The sequence below is a fragment of the Solanum verrucosum genome, unplaced genomic scaffold (genome assembly GCF_900185275.1).
Source record: "Solanum verrucosum unplaced genomic scaffold, falcon-dt-bn FXZP01000297.1, whole genome shotgun sequence".
Taxonomy (NCBI): domain Eukaryota; kingdom Viridiplantae; phylum Streptophyta; class Magnoliopsida; order Solanales; family Solanaceae; genus Solanum; species Solanum verrucosum.
This window is the reverse complement of record NW_026020215.1, coordinates 1,302,557-1,328,362: the sequence shown is the minus strand read 5'-3', so window position 1 is coordinate 1,328,362 and position 25,806 is coordinate 1,302,557. Positions and strand designations below refer to the sequence as shown.

Sequence of the window (25,806 nt, the reverse complement as noted above, 5' to 3'; positions counted from 1 at the left end):
GGATTGTTGTACCAAACACCGAACCGATTTTTTTGTAATTTGGTTTGGTTTACTAAATTCGGTTTTTTGTTGCCTGTCGAAATCGCAACAAGTTGAAATCACTGGTCGCTGATCGCGCTCGCTGGTTGCTGGTCGCGGTTGCTGATTGCTGCCCTGGTCGGTGGTCGCTGTAGGCTGCCCTCGTCGGCGGTCGAGTGTGGCGGAAATTGAAAATTTGGAATTGGAAGAGTGCAACAGAAATTTGGAATTGGATGAGACGAAGAGTGCTGAGGGAAAAACAAAAATGTAAACCTAATTTAACTTATTAGTTGCTAAGGGCAATAAAGGAAATAAAACTTAAAAGACTTAGTAGTATTAATAATTACATAATGTTTATTGTATTTTATATATATTAGTGTGTATATTTCGGTTAAACTAAAATACCGAATTTACGAAAACATGTTACCGAAAACCAAATCGAAATACCGAAAATACAAAAACATATTACTAAAAACCGAACCAAAAACCTAAATACCGAAACAATTCGGTTCGGTATTTCAGGTTTTCGGTATTTATGCCCAACCTTATTTGAGGGAGACTGGCTAATTGAAATCAGTCAAATGCAATCTATGGAGGGTCTAATTTTCTTGAACTTACCTATCATTGAGGTGAAAAGTTTCTACCATTTGGGTGTGTTCTAGGGCTGGGCATAAATATTGAAAACCCGAAATACTGAACCAAACCAATTTTATTTTTTTTATAATCGAAAAATCCGTTTGTGACCTGCCCTTTGGACCAATCCACAACCTTCTAAACTCGGTGGATAATGGGCCCGCCCCTCTACCCTTCTCCACTTAAATACTGGGGTTCGCTTTGCATTGTGTGGAGCCGAACCAATTTTTTTTCTCGATATTTTGGTTCGGTTTTCGGTAATATGTTTTTGTATTTTCGATATTTCGGTTCGTATTTCAGTAACATATTTTTCGTAAATTCGGTATTTCGGTTTAACCGACATATACACACTAATATATATACTATAATAAATATTATGTAATTTTTCATACTGCTAAGCCTTTTGAGTTTTATTTTCTTTTTTGCCCTTAGCACTCTTCGTCTCTTCCAATTCCAAATTTCCGCCACACTCGACCGCTGATCAGGGCAGCCTCCAGCGACCGCCGACCAGGGCAGCGACCGAGACCAGCAACCAGCGAACGGGACCGAGACCAGCAACCAGCGAACGCGACCAGTGATTTCAAATTGCTGCGATTTTGACAGGCCCATAACAAAAACCAAATTTAATAAACCGAACCTAATTACAAAAAATCAAACCGAATTTTAAAAAAATCGAACCAAATTAATTCAGTTCGTTGTTCGGTACAACAATTACGAAAACTGAATACCGTAAAATCCGAATTACCGAATGCCTAGCCCTGTGTGTTCTTCCTTGGTGAATCCAACAGTGGGATCTCTGAGGTAGACAAATCCTCTTTTTCGCTCCCGAAGAACTCTTAGAATCCATGACTCTTGCATAATTTATGGGGTTCTCTGAATTGGGGTGTTTCCAAAGGAGTTATTCATAGCTGATTGATGTTTTGGTAGAGAGGGAAAATCTTGGTGCATAAAGTAGACCAGCACACTTGCCATTCAAAAAAAATATACTGAAAAGATTCGTAGTAATTCATGAGAATTGTTCATTTGTAAATTAACTGGACAAATTGAGGAATCTGTAAGTTCGAAATTTTAGAAAATAAATTTAGCTAGTTAGAGTATAGAACCCTAAATCAAACAATGTCCAAATTGTTTCAGTCTCTTCTTAACCCTGAGTTTCAGTCTTTTAAGCTTGTATAGCTAGAAATTCTTAGTTCTCTAAAGATGATAATAGGAGGATGATTTGGCAGGCGCACGCACTATATGTTGGGTCTTGCATTACTACAGAAAGAACAATATGCGGATGGAGTAAGAGAATTAGCAAAGGTATGGACACTTGTCTGTGTAAGCATTTATTTTCCACTGGACCCACCTATTGCATAGCAATAATGTATCACAGTGGCGCCTAAAACTTTGACATTCATGGCTCTGAGTCTCCTGTGAATCATTATGCTTTCTATGCATTACTTGGTTTAAGCTGCAGGTTCGATCCGTTTCCTAAAAAGTTGACTTGACATGTTTTTTAAGCAAGCATTTCTTGTACTGTAGTACTGCTATTCCTCTTGACATTATTACTTCCTTGTCTCATTTTTATTTTAACTAAATCAATCCTCATGCAACCAGTGTATTCAGATTTATCTTTAAGTGTCCATGTTACTGCTCTTTCTTGTTTGTTATACTGTGTGCATAATGAAAGTAATGAGTAGGCTTATTTGGCGTAAGACTAGATTTTTGAACCTTTTTGGTTTTGTCTATTTATTTTTGTGTATTCTATTATCTAAAGTCTAATGAATCTTTTCAGACATCATTAGTGCTTGGATAGTTAAGAACTTTTCTTATATTCTAAACTTTTGATGCTCATGAATATTATTCTTGATTCTCCTAGAAGCTGTCCATACAATGGATTATTCATTATGGTGAGCAGTCTGAGTAAAAAAGGTGACAATTCTCATAAACGAAAGTCGAGGTGATTGATGGAGTGTAGTATGCATATGAGAAATGTCTACAATGACTTCCTATTTCATAAAAAATAAAATATAGAATTTATTACATATATACTGTTAGCAAGTGAGGTTTTAGGATAAGTGGAAGTAAGACTGAATACATGCATTTCAATTTTAGTCAGAATGAGAAGAGAGAAGTTGAGTGAGACTAGATGGGATTGCGGTGCCAAAATGTAAACAATTTAGACATTTAGTCTCATTTCAAGAGGATGGAATGATAGATAAAGATGTTACTCATAGTATTAAAACTGGATTGTTGAAACAGATAAGTGTTATTGGGGTATTATGTGAAAGAAGACTGCCTACCAAATTGAAAGGTAAGTTTTATAGAACAACTGTAAGACCCGATCATGTTATATGGTAGTGAATGTGGGGTTGCTAAAGTCGAACATATCCACAAGATGCGGATGCTAAGGTGGATTTATAGTCATACCAAATTAGATAAGGACCACATTCGTCAGAAGGTGCAAGTAGCACACATTCAGGATACAATGTGAGGTCACTTGAGATAGTTTGGGTATGTCTTGTGTTGATACACAGATGAAGGTATTAAAAGGGGACGGGGTAGACCTTATATTACACTTAAGAAAGTTGTCTCGAAAAACCTACAAATGCTTGGAACCAATGCAAACTTAGCTAAAGATAGGGTGCAATGGAAGGAATAGATCCATATAGGAATAGCTTCTAGTTGATGATAGGTTTTTTAGACTTTTAGAGAATTTTTAATATTATATATATATAACTTAATTTTCACTTTTATTTTATTTAGTATGATAATGATATGAGCCCAAATGAAGAAACGAGGATTCATATAACCGATCTCAACTTAAGTTGGGATTGAAGCATTGTTGTTGTACTGTTCAGGGTGGTGTAAAAGAGATAAGTGTAAGAATCTACCAACAATTGAAGATGGAGTGATATGGAAGAGTGTAAGAGCACTTAAGAGAGAAGCTAAGTAAGAATTAGTAAAGTCCAAAGTAAAGCTTTAGGTGACTTGTACCAAAAGTTGAGACACACACGAATGAGGGACAGGAATATACAAGTTAGCACAACTAACAGACAACATTGGTAAAAAGGTCAAAAGGTAGGTTAAATGTATTAATGGTCATTTCCAGATGGCAACTAGTTTTGACAAAAGATATTAAAATTAAGGAAAGAGAAAATGTAGTTTTGATAAATTGTTTAACACAAATTTTGAGGATAACTTTATGGATACATCCATGCAGAACAAAAAACCTAGATAGCCTTGTAAAATTAATTAGGTTTGTTGAATTGTGGATGTCACAGTATAAGGGTTTGAATCTTCTGGTCTAGATGGTAGCCTGTAGATGTTTGTGCCTCGGAGATTGGTATAGTTTGCTTAACCAAGCAATTGACATTACATTAAAGACTAAAGACTGAAAGATGCCAAATGAGTCCTCAAAACTAAAAAAATTACCTTCTCAAAAAGATGCCAAATGAGCAAAAAAATAGTTTATATAATTAAGAGATATGAGAACAAAGAAGGTAGGATCTAGGTACTAAGGGGTCATTTTTGGTAGAGTGTATAATAATAATGCTAAATAGAGTGTATTAGTAATGCTTGTATTTGTAATGCATGTATTAGTTATGCTTGCGTTAATTATACGTAAATTATTTTTATGCATTGTTTGGTTTGATGCATTAAAAATAGCATGTATTGCATAAAATAATTATTTACAAAGATACCCTCTACTATTATGGTGGAAAAGATGTAAAAAAGGTTTTGAGGGGTAATTGGGTCTTTAATTGAGTTAATGCATGCATTAAAACCATTGCATTGCTAATACCTAGAAATCCATGGTATTAGTAATGCATACCTTAATACACTATAAAGTGTATAATTAATGCTTGCATTAGTTATACATAGATTAGAAAAGAATATCAAACAAGATACTAGTAATACACAAGGCTAATGCATGTGTTATTTTTCCTAATACACTCTACCAAACGACCCCTAAATGTACGATTCATGCAATAGAACTTCTTGAAATAGTGACAAAGCTCAAATTTACCTTTTACTTGTAATAAATGTGACAACACAAAATCAAGTGTTAAAGGGGAACTTAAAATGAGTTTGAATATGTCTTGTAGATCTACAACATATGTACAGTTACCATTTCAAAAAAAAAAAAGAATGATCTACAACATATGTTTTATATATGTTTGGACGACTGATGTAAATTTATAGGAATAGCAAGAACAATATTAACATGATACACATTGGCCTTGATAGTGTTGCTTGAGAAGAATTTAATCTATATCAAATATGTTTAACATAAATGTACGAAGCTGGAGTGTGAGGAAGAATTTAATCTATATCAAATATGTTAACATATATGTACAAAGCTGGAGTGTGAGGACAGTAGGAGATCCATAGGAGTTTCTATAACCATGGTTTAAATCAGGAATTGGTCTTGAGCTCGTGCTTCCTTAGTTCCTTATCCTAGTTAATGGTGCATCCTAGTTGCAGGGTGATGTTATATTGATTGATGAATTCAGAGCAAGAGTTCACCAAAAACTGGAAGTATGAAGAAGCACTCTACAGAGTAAAAACTTTGGATAAGCGGAAGTAAGTTGGGATATATGCATAGCAATTAGTCACAACAGGAAGAATGGAGTTGAAGTGTGATCATACACAATTTTAGTATTTAATGTGTATGGAGGAAAATACGCGATTGTGATACTTAGGTGCAGATAATTGAGATATTTAGGCTCGATTTCCCAACAAAGGTAAGCTTTCAAATTCAGGGAGAAATACTTTGAGTGAGTTAGTATTAGTGTGGATATCGACAGATGGTTTACATTCACAGAATGCAGTTTAAGATGATACATAGGCAATATCAAATTAGATGAAAACCTCCGATGGGTTTGCGATGCTCTCAAACAGGCCTCAAGAGTTATTGGAAATCATTACAGACATTGGGGAGGAAGATACAAACATATACTTACAGAGTTCACCAAAACTACAATTTATATGGACGCTATGTAAGAATTGAATCATAGGTGGGGGAGAAATCAGGAATTATAATTCCAGAAATGCATACAACAGTGGGTTGTAAGACATAGCAGATAAAATTTTCCAATTCCTAGGTAAACACTCTAATCCCAGATTCCAACAACAGACTCTCCAAAAACTTGTCTTATGCTGATACAGAAAGAATCATTCGACGGCCTGAATGAACTAGTGCAGCAGCAATGACAAGCCTGAAGAACACAGTCCCTCTATGAGTCTGAACTAGATATGCTGCAATTAGTATTCAAATGCTTGATAGGAGAGTTCCAATGACTTCTTATGGCAGCCCAATCCTAGAAGTACTGCAAAAATGGTTTCGAACATATCAGAAGACACTGTAGGTCTTAAAGTGACCACCCTCAATCACAATCAATTTTTGTTCGAGCTCCATGAAAGTGCAAGGGGGGGGGGGGGTGAATTGATCCTTTTACTTTTCTTAGTTGACTTGACTAACTTTTTCAGCAGTTGACTTGAACAACAATTAATCAGTAAAGCTGTAAGTAAAGTGCAGTAAGGAAATTCAACACCAGATGTTTTTATACTGGTTGGGATCCAGAATGGATCTTACTCCAGTCCCCTTGGGTTGCAAGGGTGTTCTCTTCTAGACTTTGTGATTTTGAAAGGGTTACAAGTGTAAATCCTAAATCTACACTCAACTCAATACCAAGTAATTTTCTCTCTTCTTTGTTACACAGTAAGTCTCTCAGAACAACAATGTTTGCTAAAGGTAGAAGAGAAATATAAGAAGGCTCAGACGTCTAGTATATGATTCCTCAGGACTTCTTTTCTTTTAAATAGACTCTGAAGGCTTCTTGAAGGGAGGCGCAACCCAAGAGATTTGATCCTTGGAAAAAGGAAAGGAGATCCTATTTCTAAGATTAAGGCAAAGTCGTTTAAGACTTTGATTTCAATTAGGGAAATCTTCCAGCGCAATATCTTGACAGCACCTTTTATTTCCATTGTGATTTGACAGCTGCTTCAACCGTTCTTTTATCAGTTTTGATTGACAGCATCTTCTTTCTTTATTTAAGGCTTTTCCTTGGTATCCTTAGAATCTGCTTGATTGTCCATCTCCCTTTGATATCTCCTTGATATCTTCTTGATGGGTTTCGTCTTTTTGTGCTGCTTAGGACTATTCTCTCGGTATTTCCTGCACATATATCATTAAAATTAACACTAACATTCAGTGTTGCAGAAGAATTTGAAAGTCAACTCCCCCTGAGTTGTGACTTGGTCGGTTTTGGCATCCCTTTTGGGACCCAATGAAAGAGATCCATTGGTGAATTCCAACATACCTTGGGTAACCAAGGCCCAAGTAATGGAGAGGAGAACCTTGATGAAACCCTAATCCTTGACTTGAGAGCTCTTGCGGAAAAAATTGGAGAGGAAGGCAGAGAGAGTTGGGGGAATTGAGTGAATGAGAGTAATTAGGCTAAGTTTGAAGGGTAGAAACGGTTATAGGGGTAGTTATAGGGACAAATGACGTAGTTTAAGGGTTAATTGGTAGAAAAAGACCAAAACACCTTTTATTAAAAATTGTTGGAGGACCCTACGACTTTGACCTACGGTTCGTAGGAACTTCTACGGCATCCTGGTCAGTCATAGAATCATTTACTGGGACTCAAAATTTATGATCGATTCCACAAGACCTTACGGCCCGTCCAACATTCTACTGCTCGTAGAACTCAAGTTCAGGTCCAAAATTTCACCAAGTCTAGATCACTTCTATGGATCCCACCTACGATCCTTTAGACCATGTGACGACTCGTCAAGTCGTCAACTCCTTTTGTAGAACTGAGTCCCAAATCAATTCTTTGAATCACCTTTACGGGCACTTCCTACGGCCCATAGACCCTCCTATGATTTCTCTTACTCATCAGGATGTCAAACATCAGAGACTTGACATTTTCAAAATATTTAACTCAAGTTCCGTGGAAGCTTTCTACGACGCGTGGAGGTTTCTACGAACCGTAGATAGGTTCCGTAGGAACTGCACTAGTGCACTTTTATGAGACTTCCTTTTCCAATCCAACTTTTCAATTTTCGAGGTGTTATATGCCTCTGCCTATAGAAACCTCTAGAGGTGCCGGGGACTAAAACCTGATCAGCAGCTTGGGCCCTACCCCTAGCTAGCAATGCTGCCTTCTTCCTGCCCCAACTGCCTCTTTTGGCTCATCCTCAACCCCAAGTTATGGACAACTCAGGTGCCTTTGCTCTAACCTCTCCTGAACGTATTCTTACCATCTGTGGGAGGAAAGAGTTTGATACCAATTGGAATCAAGTACTAGTACAAAGGAAAGACTGAGTTTTTCTAGTTTCTTGTAGCCTCTCGAAGAGCAGTACAAATATCTCTACGCAAGGCTCTACTAAACATGTCCTTGTACGATGAGATCAGCGAACTTAAAACTCTGATACCAACTTTGTCACAACCAAATGGGAGGTCTAGGCATCAAGAATTTGGCTAATCACGAGTGTATGCTGATGAAGTGGCTGTGGAGATATGACCAACAGGAACCAGTATTATGAAAGAGAAGTAATCAAGTCAAAATTTGATTAAGTGCATCAAGACTTCTACATGGTGTTACCTTTACAAAAACATTCACAAATTGTGGGATGAGTTTCACAAAGGCTACTTATTTGGAAAACATCCAAAACCTTGTTTTAACTTTCACTATATTTTTTTTCAAATTTCACCGTAATGTTTATTTTTTATAAAAAAAATGACCCCATTTAAATTATATTTCAAGATTTTTAGGTAAAGTACATTCAAACAATCAAATATTATTTGCAAAAAAATACAACCAAACATACTCCAAGTTCAAAAATTTCAAATAAAGTGAAAATATCTCCAATAGTATGTAGTAGCTTATAAATAGAATCTAATATATGCCACTATATAACTATCTATTTTGAAATATTACTCTTTTAGAGCAGATTTGATTGTATGTTCCAAATGAATTAGTCCAGTAGGGGGATTTTGCTAGTTTTTAGTAATGGGTGAGTATAAACCATATTTATAAAAAGTACATTCATAATTTAAATATTCTTTGCAAAAGGTATGGGCAAGCACAACTCCGACTTTAAAAATTTCAAATAAAGTGAAAAATATTTGGTTTTCATGGCCAAACGCTCACTTAGCTAGTAATGGAACACAATGGAAGTACATAATCTACTCATGTGAAACTAATTGTTGGAATTGAAACTCAATTGTCATGTTACATCAACTCTTGCATTTGCCGAAAGTTTCTTTAATTGGGTTGGAAATTTGTTTGCCAATTTGGAGATATGCATTAGGGAATCCCTAGTTTTAAAGTATAGCTAATTTGAAAAAATAAATTACTAAGTAGTAAAAGGATATAGGTCAAAGTGGATTAGGGGGGATACAAAAGATTTATATGGTTGACCCCAACTAATTTGAGACTGAGGTAGTTGATTGATATAGTCGGGGTAGCGTGAAGTTGATTATGCTAGCTTATGGCTCTTTTGTAACTTTTTGTTATAAAAAATATTTAAATCTAACTCTAGTTTAGGCCTTAGTTTGTGGTAAGTTATTATTTAACTAGTCTATTGAAAAGTTGCAGAGAGAGGGTTTGAACTCGTGCCCGCAAGGTTATGAGCCTTGCGAGCTACTAAACCCTATGTTGCTCAAACTCGGGTGTGGGTACTCAATACGGGTGTGAATCTAGAGGTTGGACTTTCACCACATAACTTTTAGGATTCAGGGGTATGGATCAAGTGTGGATACGCGTGCTAGGATACAACCAAACCCTATGTTGCTCAAACTCGAGTGTGGGTACTCGATATGGGTGCAAATCTAGAGGTTGGACTTTCACCACAACTTTTTGGATTCAGGGCTATGGATCAAGTGTGGATACACATACTAGGATACAATCAATGAATGTTTATTATGACATAAAAAGGTATATATTTCTATTAATTAATTAAAGGTATCAAACTAAAGTTGATAAAATTTAATTCTTTAGCACCCAAGGGTGTGGCCTAGTGGTCAGTGAAGTGGTTGAGAACCTTGAGGTCTTAGGTTCAAAACTCGACAGAGACAGTGGTCAATGAAGTGGTTGAGAACCTTGAGGTCTTAGGTTCAAAACTCGGCAGAGACAAAAAAAAACTTAGGTGATTCTTCCCATCTGTCCTAGCCTTGGTGGTTCAAAACTCAGCGGAGACAAATACTCTCTCAGACAATGAAGACTTACACTTAGCCTAAAGGTCTGATCATGTATGTGGTTCCATTGGCATGTTATCACGTGCCTAGAGTCCGAGTTTGTAAAATTGTCTATATGAATGATTATCAAAAAATAAATTATATAGATTATTTCAGTGGCATTGTGACTAATGCTGTGGAAATAAAGGGTGTGAGGAAGGCATGGGAATTTTTCGTCTGCCTCGGAAAATTTGGTGCGCTTGGTGCATATAGAAAAGAAAGCCCATTGACAGAACATCTTGTTTTCTGCCCCCTTAGCCTTAGATCCATCTTGAGGTGACTGTCATATCCTATTCTTGGTACTCGTCGGGTATTCTAGCACAGTAACAGTGTTGAACAAAGGCAGTGGCTCAAGCAAAGCATCTTTTGTTGCTAAGAGATTATCCTCTGATACTTTGTCATATTTCCTTAACAGTAGTGCCATGGCTGATGACAGATAGCATCTTGCATATGAGCAGGACAGTCTACATTTTGGGCCTAAAACTAAAAGTTTTGCTTGAGTTGCCTTGAGCAGCATATATTACATTGATTTGTTAATTAAATCATGAGTTAGTTCTTGGCACAGGAAGCCAATATCTAATTTATCACCATAAAAATTCAGAACTCCTATTCATTAAGGTTCTGGCACAAATGATTTCTTGGTCTTTTTTTGGGGGATGACTTTTCAAAGAAGTTTGAATGAATGTATTTTCTGTTATACCGATTTTGAGTATGTTCAGTTGAATAATCTTGTATTTAATGTATGAATGGTAGGCATTGGATCTCGGAAGAGGTGCTAATCCAAAGAGTTACATGGTTGAAGAGATGGCAGGAGCTTGCAAAAGCAAAATACTTGGAGTGGGACCATGAATCTTCGAGACGCACTTTGGAACTTAAGAAATTGAAGTATTGCCTCTGCTTTAAAACTTATAAATTTGCATTATTTTTTGCTGTTGTCACAGCATTGTTTCTCTTGTATATGTACATCAGAGAAGCCTGTGAGTCGGCTCTCAAGGACAAACATGAGCTTGATTGCTCTCAGATGGAAGGGTTCATAGGCAATAGATCGACATCCCTGTTGAAGCAACTGGATGCCTTAGGCAGGGTTTTCAGGATCACTGCAGAAGACGATACTCCCACCAAGGTCAGTCTTTTGGCTTTATTTCCTTACTGATTTCTTTGAATAGTGCATGTATGCTATTGTCCTTTGACACCTGCTAAGAATTAACAGGTACCAGATTACCTATGCTGTAAGATCACGCTTGACATTTTACGTGACCCTGTCATTACGCCCAGTGGGGTTACATATGAAAGGGCACTGATCCTTGATCATCTGCATAAGGTATAATTGGTTCATCCATTGATTTAGCTGTAATGGAGCTCACATTGCATTGTATGTTCTATAAATTTCTCTCTGTGGCAAATAAGGTTGGAAAATTTGACCCGGTTACTCGACAACCCCTCAAGGAATCTCAGCTGGTGCCAAATTTGGCCATAAAAGAAGCTGTACATGCATTTTTGGATAAGCATAGCTGGGCATACAGGATGGGTTGAACCTCTTTCTTGGCTTGGTTGGTGCATGTGATTGCTGATGCTACTAATACCAAGAGATGGAGGGGTGGTTGGAGCTGGGGGAGTGAGTCTACTAGTTCTCTCATATTGGACTGTCACATCCGGCCTTATGCAGCATTAACCCTGGTTTACCGTGTAATATTTGTTCTTACAGTTGTATAAGATGGTCTGTTGTTGTTCATTATCTGTACAGTGTCCATAGCCATTTTTTTGTATGGCGTTATAGCAAACTTGTTGATTACATGAAAAGGAAAATTAAAAGCATTAACTGAATTTGTTCCCGTGTGGAGAAACACTTCTCTTGAATGGTGCATGTGAAATCATGAATTATGGTTTCAACTTGCGTTTATGTCCTGTTTCTGATTTCGGACTAGGGCATTTCAAATGTCGGGCTAGTTGTTGTTGTCCCTATTCTCATTGGATTTAGATGCCAATGACACTTTACAGGGGAATGTCGTAGAGACTACAGGAACATATATTGATTGTTCCAGTCACACAAGAATGATAGGCCATTTGGTGCTCATTTTTTGGGTTGCCGGGCTTGTTAATGCGGAATGCTCTGTGCATTCAGGCTGGCTGCCTTGCTCTATCAGTTCAGTTCCGAGTTTCCGAGATAATGTTCAGGTCATTATACCAAAGGGACAGGGAGACATATTTATACTTTATTGTTAGCTGCATTTTTGTCACCAAGCTCGAAAGAGGTTCCCTTTTATTATTTATGATCATAACAAACAGGTAATATGTGCCCTATCAGAAAAGCAGCACAGTCACCAAGAGATATGTATGCCCTACTCTCTCACTTGTAAAGTCAAATTATGTGAGACCCATTTTTGTCTTACTTTTTTTACTCACTCATTGCGATTTGAAAAAATATTAACAAGTTGAAGTTATGGACAATGAAAAATATTATTATTTCGAATAGTGAAGAACTTAGATTGTTTACCTAGTAAACAAAATAAATAAATATTTACAAATATGAAACTTGAGTATTTTATGCATGGAGTAAAGCTAACAAATTCCACTAGGAGGCGACAATAAGTCGGTGTTTTTTTTCTGGAAAAGTCACTATCGTATGACATATTAAGATGTCCACTAGGTTAACTGTTATGTGTCGGCAAATTATAAAATAAATAAATTGGAGAATATTTAATTATAAGTAATAACAATATATGAATGATTTCTAAAATAGTTATAATAAATATAGTTGGAGAAAGGGACAGCCAAGAAGTTGCTTTCATTTCCACAGTAATCACGCGTCTAATTACAGTGCAAAAAGATTTAGCACTAATCTTTCCCTCCTTACAACAGCTATTTTACGTTATTTTCTTTAAGTGCAAAAGACTTGCTTAGCATAGGAATTTATCACAAATGAAGTAGTAACAAACACATAACAATTTCAAAATAAAGTATGATGTTAGCTCTTGCCTTAAAAATTCCCAATGGGATAAATAGTGGCAGTGCAACTAGAAAGAAAATGATGGAAAAAGTGGTCCAAAAAGGGCAATTTAAAGAATGAAGTCCATAGTTTGTCATGTTTCTTGATTTGTCTACCCAAAAGGCTTTTTTGGCTTCTGCCGACAGTTTTCTGAGCCCACTTCTGCTCAATTTCTAACATTTCCACTTTGTTACTATCGTTCGGTTCGATTTTAAAGTTTATCGATTTGATTTATTTGTTATCTGTTTATAAAGATGTTAGATCGTTATAGAACCATTAAGATATTGACTTATCGGTTTATCGATTATTGATCGATATAGGTTCGGTTGTTGGTTTTAACACAAAATTTTTTATTGAAAATCACTTAGAAACAAGGTGACAAACCAAATGAACCATGCACATGAGTTCATAAGTTGCATTTTGCTCAAAAGCAAACACTTTTACATTGTAGAATAATCAAGAGCTTGGGACAACCAGAAATAAAAGTAAAAACTAAACTCTAAGTCAAGAACTTTATATACAAAATGGTATAAATATAATTATTTTACTATCGGGTTATCGGTTAGCCCATTAAGAAAAAATCGCAATCCATTAAGAACCGATAACCCAATAACAAAAAAAAGAAGCAAAAACTTTATAAAACCGCTAAATCAATAACCCATTAACTTATTTTTTATTCAGGTTATCGGCTTAACTCGATTTTGAACATCCCTAGTTACAATAATAGAAGGAGAAAAATAAACAAATATACATGCATGCACAAAAACAAAAAGATTTTTGATTTACTTAAGACAACAAATTAATATATGAAACTAATCATCTTCTAAAGAATATAAAAATAAAATAAAAAATATCATAAGAGTAAATTACCTTGTATCTTGAACAATGAAATAAGTAGATTAAAGATAAATTCTCAAAATTAAAGTAACAAATATTCAATAAACTCTCAAAATATTACTAATATCAATCTAATTAGGGTTGTTATCAATATCTCTTGATATATCTATAAAGTTTTCATTTTTATTCAACATTTGAGTTAATGATATTTCATAACTATTTAACAATTGATTGTAGACCATCCATCCAATAATTAAGAATCACTCAGTAGCATTTTCACATTATACACATTGCTCACTTATACTTACTCATTTATCATAAATAACACATAAGCATTTCAGTTAGAATAATTAATTTTTTGCAACATTCTCTACTTTTAAGTGTCAGACAGCACTAGGAAACTTGGGACAAAAAAAGAAAACGTTGGTGTGATTTTTGGACAAAATCAAGTGGTCAACAATCACATACTAATAAAATAGAATTAGTCTTAACTACACTTGTTATTGCTTAAATCATCCCTAAATCCGCGGTTAAGTGCAATAATCGCGTCCACCTACAAATTAAACATGATACATGGATTATAATTAATCAACCACCTAAATCATTACCAATGAATTCATCAACTTGACCTTTGTTCTCCATTCGAAATTAATCAACATTTTTTAAATGCCAAATTAGCTGGAGTAGGTTTGTGAATTTTCTATTTTGGTCAAACTTTTAAAAACAGCTAATTTGACAAGTGTTTTAAAAAATAAAATAAAAATTGATAACCACATCCCTGATCTTCCACGTGACATATTGACAACCTTAAAAACTCTTATTTACTTGACCAACTAAACTTAGATACACTCTCGATCTTCCACATGACATAACAACTAGTTTCAAACACTTGTAAAAGTATGACGTTCTTAATAAAAAGTCGAGAGAAGTGATGAAAATAGTCATAAACTTGGTGAGAATTTAGAGATGTATTTCACTCATGTTGCAAGATCGGAGGCGTGTTTAAGTTCATTTAGTCAAGTTAAGAGATGTTTTTAAGACTGTCAATAGATGGTTCAAAAATAAAATCAGGGGCAGATCTAAGTGCATGGGTGGGGGTTCCACGGCACTCAGTGACCTCGGTGAAAACTTTGATATATGTATATGTATAACGAATCGGTTATATATTAAGCTTGTCACTCATGAACTAAAATCCTTAATGGTGTGAGGGGTAAAAGACTTAGTTCACCATGTTGGTGTTGAGGGTTTGAAACCCTTGATAGCCCTAGTTTTTTGCCCTTTTTTCCCATTAATGTGCGTATGGCTTCAAATTTTCCCCCCTTTAAATCTTCCTTATTTGCTATTATTATTTGTTAATCCAATTGACTATTTTTTGCTTTAATTAATTCCTAATTGTTTTAAAAAAAAATTGTCTCTTTCACTAAGTATTTATCTCTTGATATTTGTATTGCGCGTGCATTCTATATTAATTATTAATGAGTAGCAAATTTTGAATATTGTATAAATATTAATAAAAATATATTTTAATAGTATTTTAATTAAAAATAAATAAATAAAGTTATAAGAATGATGGATATTATTATGTTAGAGTTCTTTTAATTTAAAGGTTTTTTCGATCTTTTACATCATGCTTAGCGGATTGAAGTCATAATTTTTTTAATATTTTCTATCAACTATATATCTTAATCGAAGACAACTGGGTTGAAGCCATAATTTTTTTATATTTTCTCTCAACTATATATATGTAATAACACATTGAGACAATGATTTATGAATATAATAAAGTAATAGTGATATTAGATGATTTATACAAGTTTAAATTTTTAAGGTGAGGAATCTCTAATTTTCTCAAGGTTTTGAGAATAGGATCTCTTATTACTACTAAAAAAAATTGAACTACTTAGGTATCTATAATATTAAAATATCTAAAAGAATTTTTTTATTAAATATGCATAGTTGATCAAGTTATTTATAAATATTGGTAAATAGAAGGAACCGACCCGTTTATCTTATTTAAACACGTGACACTCATAACCTCCAAATCATGAATTCATCTTTGAATAAAACTAATAATTTACGTTAAATTTAAAAATATTTTCAATACTTCTCTGACTACTTAAGAACTTGACCAAACGGTGAATTTGTATAGTTAATCCATATCTGAATAAAGAAAATGAAACCCAACGAAAAATTAGTATGAACAAAAAATAATACTTAGTTAATTCTTCTTCGTAAAGTATTGCCGGGAGCTCTGAAATTATTTTTCTCGGTAGGGTTATTAATTAATGGCTCAATTCAGTTAGTTATTTTATAAAATTTATATCATATTATTTTTTTTTATTTTTTTTTACAAAATTGAACTTTTCAAAATTATGCCAATGATCTCAGTTTCTCTTGGGTATCATACCATTCGATTAAATCTCGGTGTTTTTTTTTACCTAGGAGTCTTGAATATAAAAAATTCTCTAGATATTTTTATTGTTTAAAAGATAATAAATCAAAAAAATATAAAAGGTGATTAGAATAAAGATTCATCCTACTATATTTCATATTACTATATACGTTTGATGTATATACCACAAATTACAATAAAATATAATTGAAAATAGAATAAATAAATAAAATAAAACAATATTCAGGTTGGAGTAAATATTTCGCTCTCTTTAAGGAGATTCAAGCTCACTGCGGTATAATCAACAACAATCTAGCAATATAACTTTTAACTTGTCGTTCTCCTCCAGAATACAATAGCGCAACAACGTCGTGTAGCTCAAATAATTACTCCAGATTATTTGAAAAGTCAAAAACTTCATCAAAAGAACACATTTCTCAATATAAAATTATTGTTTTTTTTATATAGTGAATATTTTGAAGACCTACAATATTTTTCTTTGTCTCAATTTTTTCTTTCCGTAGTCTAATTTCACTACACACTAGTCACTAATATATTTTGCCACATATTTCATTTTTCTCATTCTATTCCACAAAGGAAGAAATATCACTATTTTTAGATGTAAAATTCTTCTATGGATTAAATAACAAAGTATTATAGGATAATAATAGGGGCCTCATAATAATATTGTAGAACATGAGTTGGTGGTGGCTAATTAGTGGTAGATCTTGAAATAAATAGTTACATGAGTAACGATAAAAAATAATGACCATATTCTTATCAACTCATAAATTGTAATCCCAAAATAAATAAAAAGTGATTTTATTCATTAAGATTGCGAGTATAACTTTATTTATTCCTTAAATATTATTCTTTTTTTTAAAATCTTACTTGAGGATCACTAATAGCATATTTCTCAAACGTAGGTTGATCAATTTGGACCTCCTTGAGATATATTTGTCACAAGGAATTTTTTTTGAAAAATAATATATTTGATATCTTGATCTTTTTATGAGTATTCTAGGATCAATTTATGAAATATTTTCATAATCAATTTATGAAATGTCTTTTCAAAAAATTATATGTGTCCATTTTTATAAGCTTGAGCAAGGTTTAAGATAGAATTGCCACTAGAATTTTTTATTTTTCTACTCAACCATCTCAAGTTTAATTAGAATGGAGGTAGAACTATCAATATTTTATTTCACATGTAGTAAAATTTTACTTATGACAATATTATTGCATTGGAAGTCATGACTACAAACTTTATAAGACTTTAAATTTGTTTCTTTCAAATTCAAAATTAGTGCACATTTTATAATGACTCTTTTATAGTTTAATTGCTTCATAAAAAAAATCTTATTATTTGCTTAAGTAATTTTATAATTTTATTTGCTTAAGTAATTTTATAATTATATAATTGTAAACTCTTATTATAATTAGGGAAAATACATAAAAACACTCTTGAACTTGGCAGCAAAACTCACTTTAGCACCTTAATTTTACGGCTAATTATTTACCCCTCTAAACTTATTTCAAGTGAATTTAATAGCACCTTACACATACAATACAAGTTTCATACTTATGATTGAAATGCACGCGCGCCACATAAGTGCCACCTCTATGCCACATCGATGACACGTCGGATAATTGAAAAAAAATATATTTTTTCTTTATTTTTATTTCCTTACATTTTAAAAAAAAATTATTTTCACTATTCACCCATCATCTTCATACAAGAGCATTTTCCAAGCATAAAATCACGAAGCCGGCCCAAAAAGTGGGTGAGACTCGTCATTCTCCGCATTTCATTTGGGTCAATTTCTTAACTTCTAAAATTCTGACCGATTCATTCTATTTTCATTACTTTGTAATGATTTATTATTACTTCCATTAATCTCTTTTTTCAGCTAAGTGAAGCTTCAACTTACATCAACAATGGCGCTTTCAGATTTGTGCAAAATCAGTGTGCTTAACTTTTTAGATTTATTGTTAATTTTCTTGTTTAACTTCCTAATACATATCCAGGTATAGAATAAGTAATGTTTAAAGTTAGATGATTAATTATTTTTTAAGGTTCTGACACTTTGTTAATTCTTTATTAATCAAATCATAGTTGAAATTTTTTAAAGATTTGCTATTTTGATTTGAAATTTTCTCTTTTATTATAAATATAAACTACTTAGAAGAAGGAGAAAATCGGAGATAAAGGATGCATAGAGGAACGAGAGGCAGGGGCAGCTCTACAGCTTTGCAAAAAAAGCAATTGCCTTAGGCCTCAAAATTTAAGGGGCCTCATTTTTTTAAAAAGATAATAGGTTATAAGTATTTTTTAAAAAAAATATCGAGTATTATTTGTAGAAAATAAAAACTTTTTATAAAAGAGCAAAGAAGTAATAGAAATTTAACAAATTATGAATACTATGTCTCAAGAAAGATCAAATAATTGACTATAATAAACTTCATAAAAAATATATATTCAAATTTAAGGCCTCTATTCGGATTTGGCTTTAGGCCACCGATTTATTAGAGCCGCCCCTGGTCGAGAGGAGAGGTTGTGCAGGTTGTGAGGAAGAAGAAATAATTAAAAAGAAAAGAAATGAGTTGGGTTTGGGCCGGGGTGATGGGTGCAAGGAAGAAGACGAAGAAGAAATGGGAAAAATTGTATTGGCCGGAAAGGGAAAAAAAGGGCCCCATTTATTTATTTTTTCTTTATTTACGCGCTGATGTTTTTGAAATTTGCCACGTCAGCCATCCGGGTGATATTAAATTCACTTGTAATAAGATTAGGGGGATAAATAATTATCCGTAAAGTTAAAGTGTTAAAATAAATTTTGCTGCCAAGTTCAGGGGTGTTTTTATGTATTTTCCCTTATAATTATATAAAACTAATCAAATTGAACATATGCTGAAGACAATGCTAAAGGAGACATATATAATTTATACGAAATAGATTGACCAAAAAATCAATACAATATAATTCTTCTAAAATAAATAATTGATCGAACTAAATCAGACACATGTACTGTTAAGCAATTCTTTTTACTACAAAGAGGACCACTTGCACGTGCAAGGCTGGGATCCCTAGGCTGCTAGTTTAAGAATTAAAAAGATATATAACCATCAACAAGAGTTATAGAAATAAGGGATAAAAGTCTGAAAAATATCTCAATTTTAATCGTATTTGTTGTTGCGATACTAAATTTTCATGAGGACCTATTACCTTCCTAGACTATTAAATACCGTATTTTAAACATATATATTTGCCCACGTGGACATAAAAAATAATGCAAAATTATAAATAGTAATGTGTCCACATGGGCACATATATACCTTTAAAATACACTATTAAATAGTTCAGGGGGTAAAAAATACGGTATTAAATAGTCTAGAGATGTAATAGGTCCTTATGAAATTTTAGTATCGCAACAACAAATTCGATCAAAGTTGGGGTATTTTTTAGACCCTTATCCCTAGAAAGAAGGGAAAAGGGTCTCACATACCCCTCAACTTTGTCATTTAGAGTTGATATACCCTTGTTATGAAAGTGACTCATATATACCCCTACTGCTATACAAATGTCACATATACCCTTTTCCTCTAACGGAAGTGCAAAAAATAATTTTATTTAATTTTTTAATTATATTTTAAAAAGTATAATTCCATATGGGTATATTTAGTCCTCCTCAAGCATATATTATTTTTTTAAAACTTTTTTTTTGTTTCAATGACTAATTTAGTTTATTATTTTGATGGTCAAATTTATTTAAGTTTCGCTAATATTCTTGTAAATTTATTATAGATGACCCAATTATTTTCTTCAAATACAAAAACTAAATTACAATATATCCGAAAAAAGATGGTTTAAAATTATAATATAGCAACAAAAAAAATTACTTTTAATTTTTTTTTCTTTACACTAAGGAATAAAAGAAAAATATAAAATAAGAATAAGAAACTCAAATAATGATAATCAAGAAGTCAAAAAATAATTTATGTCCGAAAAAAATTAAAATATACCTTGAAATTTGCTAGAAAAATCATATATAACCCTAATGATTTTTCAAAAAAATCAAAAATAAAAATATAAATTTAAAACTAATTTTTTCACTTCCGTTAAATGAAGGGTATATGTAAACTCGTTTTGTAACGGTAGGGGGATATGTGAGCCGTTTGTATAACAGTAAGGGTATATATGAGTCACTTTCATAACAAGGGACATATCAACTCCAAATGACAAAGTTGAGGGGTATATTAGACCCTTTTTCCCTAGAAAGAAATCAGAATAGTTTAGTTGGTTGGTTATTTGAACTCTCATTTTGTTGGTGATGGTTCGATCGCCCACATTGTAATTCATTCCTCCACTCCACTTTTTGAATGAAAAAAAAAAAACAAGGATTGTGATGGAATGGTAAGAACCCCTTCATCTTTAACTAGATGTCTTAGATTCGAGTCCTTTGAATATGAAATTGCCTTTGTTGGAAAGCATTTTACCCAATGGCGGAGCCAGAACTTTGACATAGGGGTGTCAAAATATAAAAAAGTAAAATCGCGTAGAAATCAAGGAGTGTCAATATGTAATATATATACATAAAAAAATATTTTTACTCTAGCTACACAGTGTAATTTTCCGATGAAGGGGTGTCGATCGACACCCCTCAACTTCATGTGACTCCGCCACTGGTTTTACCCCCCTAATATGGAACTTTCTTGTGCAGGCTTCAATGTGGATACCAAACATTGGGTGGAAAGCAAAAAGAGAAGAAGAAAATATAACCAAAATGAAGGACTTAATTTATACTCCTAAGTCCTAAATATAAGTCGTTTAATTTTAATTTGTTTCCCCAAGAAAATGGGTATGGATTATGGAGAATCAAAACGATAGCATATTGAATTTCCTAGTAATAAAATAAAGGTGTTGTTGACCGTACCAACCTTGTATTCCATATTCTTTCTTTTATTTATACACAATGAAAAGGCATCACATGATTACCCACTTGCTTCTTTATTCATAAAAGTTAACAATAACGTGAATTGAGGAACAAAACTTAATTACTTAGATGCTTGGCCACCAATTGCAAGGATACTTTTGGAATTGACGATAATTTTATTTAATTTGACATGATTTAAGGATATTTTTGCATGCATATACTTCCAATAGGCAATAGCACAAGTTGGATAATGCATTAAGGGTATATTCATAGGATTTCTTTTATAACAAAAAAATATAGAAACGTCAGATGTCCATCCCTAGACTAGGCTCCATCTAAATATTTTACTTTTATTTACAAAGTTTGAAGGGAACAAGTTATATTGCAAGAGAGTTTAAGAGTCAGCCGCCTGCTTTTTGTCATATATACACTTTGCTTGGCTTTGTCTTCTTGTTGAAGATATAAAGAAATGAGAGTGAAAAGGAATAGCCTCAACTATTTTTTACTAATATATATATATATATATATATATATATATATATATATATATATAAAAGGATGGCATGAGAGGAAAAAAGAGGTTTACTGTTGGAGTGAAGACTTTGTAAGCACAAAAAAGGTGCACATTGGATGGGCCATTCAATATTATATGCCCATATTCTTTCCCTTCCCTATTGGAATTGGAGTTTTTCCAACTAACTACATTTTTTTTTTTTTTTTACCGTGGTTTTCGGGCGTCGCTTTGCGAACCCGACTAGCTGTACCCACCGGGTCCCGCTGTTTCAAGGCGGGTCCACCACGGTTAGTTCCACGGGGCCCTGGAGACGCGGCCGGTTTGTAATGCCTCCAGTGGCCCTGCTGGGGCTCGAACCGGCGACCTGAAGGACTTTGTCCCAGGCCTTTACCAGCTGAGCTACCCCTCAGGGTTACTCCAACTAACTACATATATGCTATATATCATTCATTCATTTATCCATTACCTTCATATGTATGTATAATACAAGATACTATAACAATCTCCATAACATTAGTACCCAAGAGTAATGAGTTTCAACTTCCATAGTCCTTTGTTAGGAAAGAATTTTACTCGACTTTCCGATGCAAATCTAAAATTAGTTGGAAGCACACCAATTTCAATAATCCCAACAAGTCACATTAATACAAAAAAAAGATCACGATTATATATTATTACAAACTTTCATACACACATAATTTTACAAAAACATGTTGATCCAATAAATCAACAATAATAATAACCAGCTACTTTTTAATATATTACTTTCATAATTACAATCTCTTTACATTGATTGTAATATTATAACCTTTTCATATAAATTTATAGATCAAAGTTTTAAATTAAAATTGGAATTGATATATCCTACCTTTCAAGTGAATATGAGATTTGAAATCAAAATTTTGCTGAATTATCATAAACTACAAATTTAAGTACCAAATAAGACCTAGTTAGTGTAGTTTATACTAGATAAAAAGAGAATCATCCCTTTTCACGTAAAGCCAGAAGTGTGTGTAAACTAAGAATAACAGTAGCATCACCAAAGAGGTAACACATAGGAAGGAATCGACCTTTTTGTTTTTGGCTATCAATCCCCCAGTCCAGCCATGTGGTCAGTGGACCTTTACTTACCATTGCTAATGAGAACAGAAAGAAACATTATCTGCCCCTCCACACTACAAATATCACATTCTTCCTTACAGACAAATCACAGCAACCCCACCTTCTACCTCACATCACATGTTTAAACTAATACACAACACCCATGTGCAACAATTATTTCTTCTTCTTATTACTTCACTAATTCTTCTACTACTACATATCAATCACCTATACCAGACTCTTCACTTTCTATGTCAGATTCTCCAAAAATAACACCACTTTGAACAATCAAAGTCCAAGCAACATAGCCTAGACCAACCTGTTATGTCCCACGTAATCCAACTAAAAGAGTAAAAACACCATGGATCTTACGTTTACGAAAACTCCTTCATAATAAATTATTCACAATCACTATTACTTGTAAATCTCAGATAGAATGTACAAAATGTAAGGTTGCAAACGAACCACAACATGCCTCAAATACTTTTTATGAAAGGAAAGAGGGCAAAGATTGAACCAGAATTTACACATTTTGTTCTTCAAACTGCTGGCTTCTTTTATGCAGTATGAGTAAGATTGATAGCCCTGTTCAGTCTGTCAAGAATACCATTAGCCTTTCTCTTGGCTCTTGCTGTACCATTTTGAGCAAGTTGAGAGATTGTCCCATACGTTTTCTCCTCATCCCTTAATGTCTTCCACTTGGTTCGATCACTGTAACAGATTGTATAAAGGACTGCAATACAATTCTCCTTGCTGCGAGCACACGAGGTCTCCCTTATTATATTAAGCAGACATGTAACCGCCCCAAGGTCTCCCATCTCCTCAACTGCCTTTTGATTATTTGATAGCATAGCTAGTATAGCTAGTAACTCATCGACGTGCACGTTACTCATAATCTTTTTCAGTATAGCCCTCACAGCACCATCTCTAACCGCTCTCGCCTTATTGTCCTGAATAATGCATAGACTAAAAAGAGCTGAAGCAACATCCTTCATTGCGACTGGGTTCCCTTCATCTAGAAGTTCAACCAGTGGTTTCAGGGCACCAGATTTTCCTATAAGCTCTTTATTAGAATCAAGCGCAGATAATGTAAAAAGTGCAGCTGCTGCATTGCTCCTTGTTTCAATTGTTCCTGATCTTAATGCATCCACAAGAAGTGGAATAACCTTTGGAGTCTCCGCGACAAGCTTCTTATTGTTGTCATGGATGGAAAGATTCAAAAGTGTTGTGATTATGTCTTCCTGGAGATTTGGATTAACATTGCTGTTACTTTGAGATAGGGGACGAACAAGTTGAGGAATTGCATCAGCAGATTCTCCAAATAGTGACCGAAAGGAAGGCATTTTCTTCGTTAACGAACGTAATTCTCTTGCAGCAACCTTTTGATCAGATAACGTTGAAGACATCTTCTCAAGCAACGACAAGAACAAATCACGGTCAGCTTCAGTCAACCCTTCATCATTCAAAAACTGAACAGAGTCTGGCATTTGAATCCCATTATTTTTACACCATTGCGATATCATATCCCGAATCAAGTGATTAGGTGTAAGAATTGTATGTGAAAGTACTTGTTGTGTTTGAGGGCACGTCCTATTCCCAGCTTTTAACCATTTCTGAATGACGGGTCTATCATAAGTCTGCAAAAATATCAACAATATATCAGCCAAATGTGTCTCAAAACTAACTCACAACAACTAACTAAAACACATAAAACAGTAGATGAATCTTGAAAATTACAAAAACACTTAACAGGATTTACATGTGCTCTATGAGAACTCAACTCTAATGACACTGAATTAAGGGAGCATTGTAACGATAAATCAGTAAATCAGAAAGAAAGTTTAATACACACTGTTGTACCTTATAATCGACACTTACAACAACACTAATTAAGCAGATATCATGTAATTAACAGTAACCCATGTACAACCCCCACCCCCAATTCATTACAATGATGGCAAAATTGAAAGGAATCACCCCTTCCAAGTTCAATCTACCAAACCCACCACAATTCCACAAACCTCCAAAAATCAATCAATCAAACACACCGAACAATTTTTTTTTAAAAAAAAAATCATAAATTAAAAAAAAATGATGAGAATTGTGGTGATGAATGTACTAACCTGACCGGAGGCAAGCATGACAGGATCTCTCATAAGTTGTTTAGAAAGCGGACATCGAAATTCCTCAGGAAAAGGAAGATCGAAAGAAGATGAACGTCGTTTAAGCTTTAATTCCTTCAAAGCAAGAAGGATTTGCTGGGTTTTATCAATAGCATCAACATTAATCTCCTCTTGAGACAAAATGGCCTTAACTAATCTCTGCAACTCCCTTTTCAACTCCATCTCTTTAACCGTAAGTGGATCTCCTTCAACAACACCCGTCTTCGCCATTAAAATAACAAAAATCAAATCTGTGAAAGAGATGGATGGATCCGTTACAAACAAAACAACATTTCAGAATGTAAACACTAGTTTCTCTCTTCCAATTTCATCGCCACAACACACAACTCTTAGTTTCTCTCTCTACATACAGATACAGAGAGGCAGAGAGGGAGAAGGGGTATAGCGTAAGAATAGATATTTGGGGATTTTGGGGGTAGAAGTAGGTTATGTCATCTAATAAGAGTGTGTGTGTGTGTATGTAAGTGGGGTCCATATCAGGGGAATCCGTGGCCAGACAGCTGGCAGCTACGCGGAAGAGTCTTATGATGGACTCGTCAGCAATCCACTCTTTCTGCCTTCCCCTGCGCTCTTCTCTTTCTTTCTACCTCTTTCCACATATCATTCTTTTTCCCTATTTATTTTCAAGATAAACATCATCAATTTTTTAAAATTTTTATTTAATTATAAACTTTGACCAGATTATATTTTGAAACTTTTTCTCACAAATTTCAATTTTTTCTTAAATAAAATGTATTTCAAATTTCCAATTTTCTGCAATTTATTTAACTAATTTTTTTTTTCAAAATAAACTGCGTTGATATTCTAATCTAGATTTTAAAAATATTTATTTAATTATGATATGAAATTTGACCAGATTATATTTTGACACTTTTTCCTAATTTTTCTTTTAGAATGCAAATATATAATTTTAAATTTCAAAGATTTAATTTTGTAATATTTGTTGAGAGTTGCAATTTTTTTTTGGTGTTTTTTTTGA

The 25,806-nt window shown here is 33.7% G+C and overlaps 3 protein-coding genes across 6 annotated transcripts in view; 1 reads left to right on the top strand and 2 right to left on the bottom strand.

Annotated features, from left to right (window-relative positions):
- The window catches only part of LOC125830655 (peptidyl-prolyl cis-trans isomerase FKBP15-1-like), a 1,183,135-nt gene that overhangs the window by 366,861 nt on the left and 790,468 nt on the right, over nt 1-25,806 (bottom strand). The gene's annotated exons all lie outside the window — the stretch shown is intronic.
- LOC125830657 (E3 ubiquitin-protein ligase CHIP-like) lies at nt 1,889-11,490 on the top strand. Its single transcript, XM_049509838.1, has 4 exons — nt 1,889-1,953; nt 10,825-11,006; nt 11,094-11,204; nt 11,291-11,490. Exons 2-4 carry the CDS (start codon nt 10,842-10,844, stop codon nt 11,414-11,416), a joined length of 402 nt encoding a protein of 133 aa, XP_049365795.1. The 5' UTR covers nt 1,889-1,953; nt 10,825-10,841; the 3' UTR covers nt 11,417-11,490.
- LOC125830638 (U-box domain-containing protein 9) lies at nt 23,013-25,186 on the bottom strand. The gene is made up of 2 exons (XM_049509812.1): nt 24,768-25,186; nt 23,013-24,281 (listed from the first exon to the last, which is right to left on the bottom strand). Exons 1-2 carry the CDS (start codon nt 25,035-25,037, stop codon nt 23,202-23,204), a joined length of 1,350 nt encoding a protein of 449 aa, XP_049365769.1. The 5' UTR covers nt 25,038-25,186; the 3' UTR covers nt 23,013-23,201.

Excerpts from the sequence above, each read along its gene's own strand:
- LOC125830657 (XM_049509838.1), top strand. The coding sequence starts at position 10,842 with ATGTACATCAGAGAAGCCTGTGAGTCGGCTCTCAAGGACAAACATGAG. Across the intron at positions 11,007-11,093 it reads AAGACGATACTCCCACCAAG|GTACCAGATTACCTATGCTG; the intron begins GTCAGTCTTTTG and ends AAGAATTAACAG. Across the intron at positions 11,205-11,290 it reads TCCTTGATCATCTGCATAAG|GTTGGAAAATTTGACCCGGT; the intron begins GTATAATTGGTT and ends GTGGCAAATAAG.
- LOC125830638 (XM_049509812.1), bottom strand. The coding sequence starts at position 25,037 with ATGGCGAAGACGGGTGTTGTTGAAGGAGATCCACTTACGGTTAAAGAG. Across the intron at positions 24,282-24,767 it reads TCATGCTTGCCTCCGGTCAG|ACTTATGATAGACCCGTCAT; the intron begins GTTAGTACATTC and ends ATATTTTTGCAG.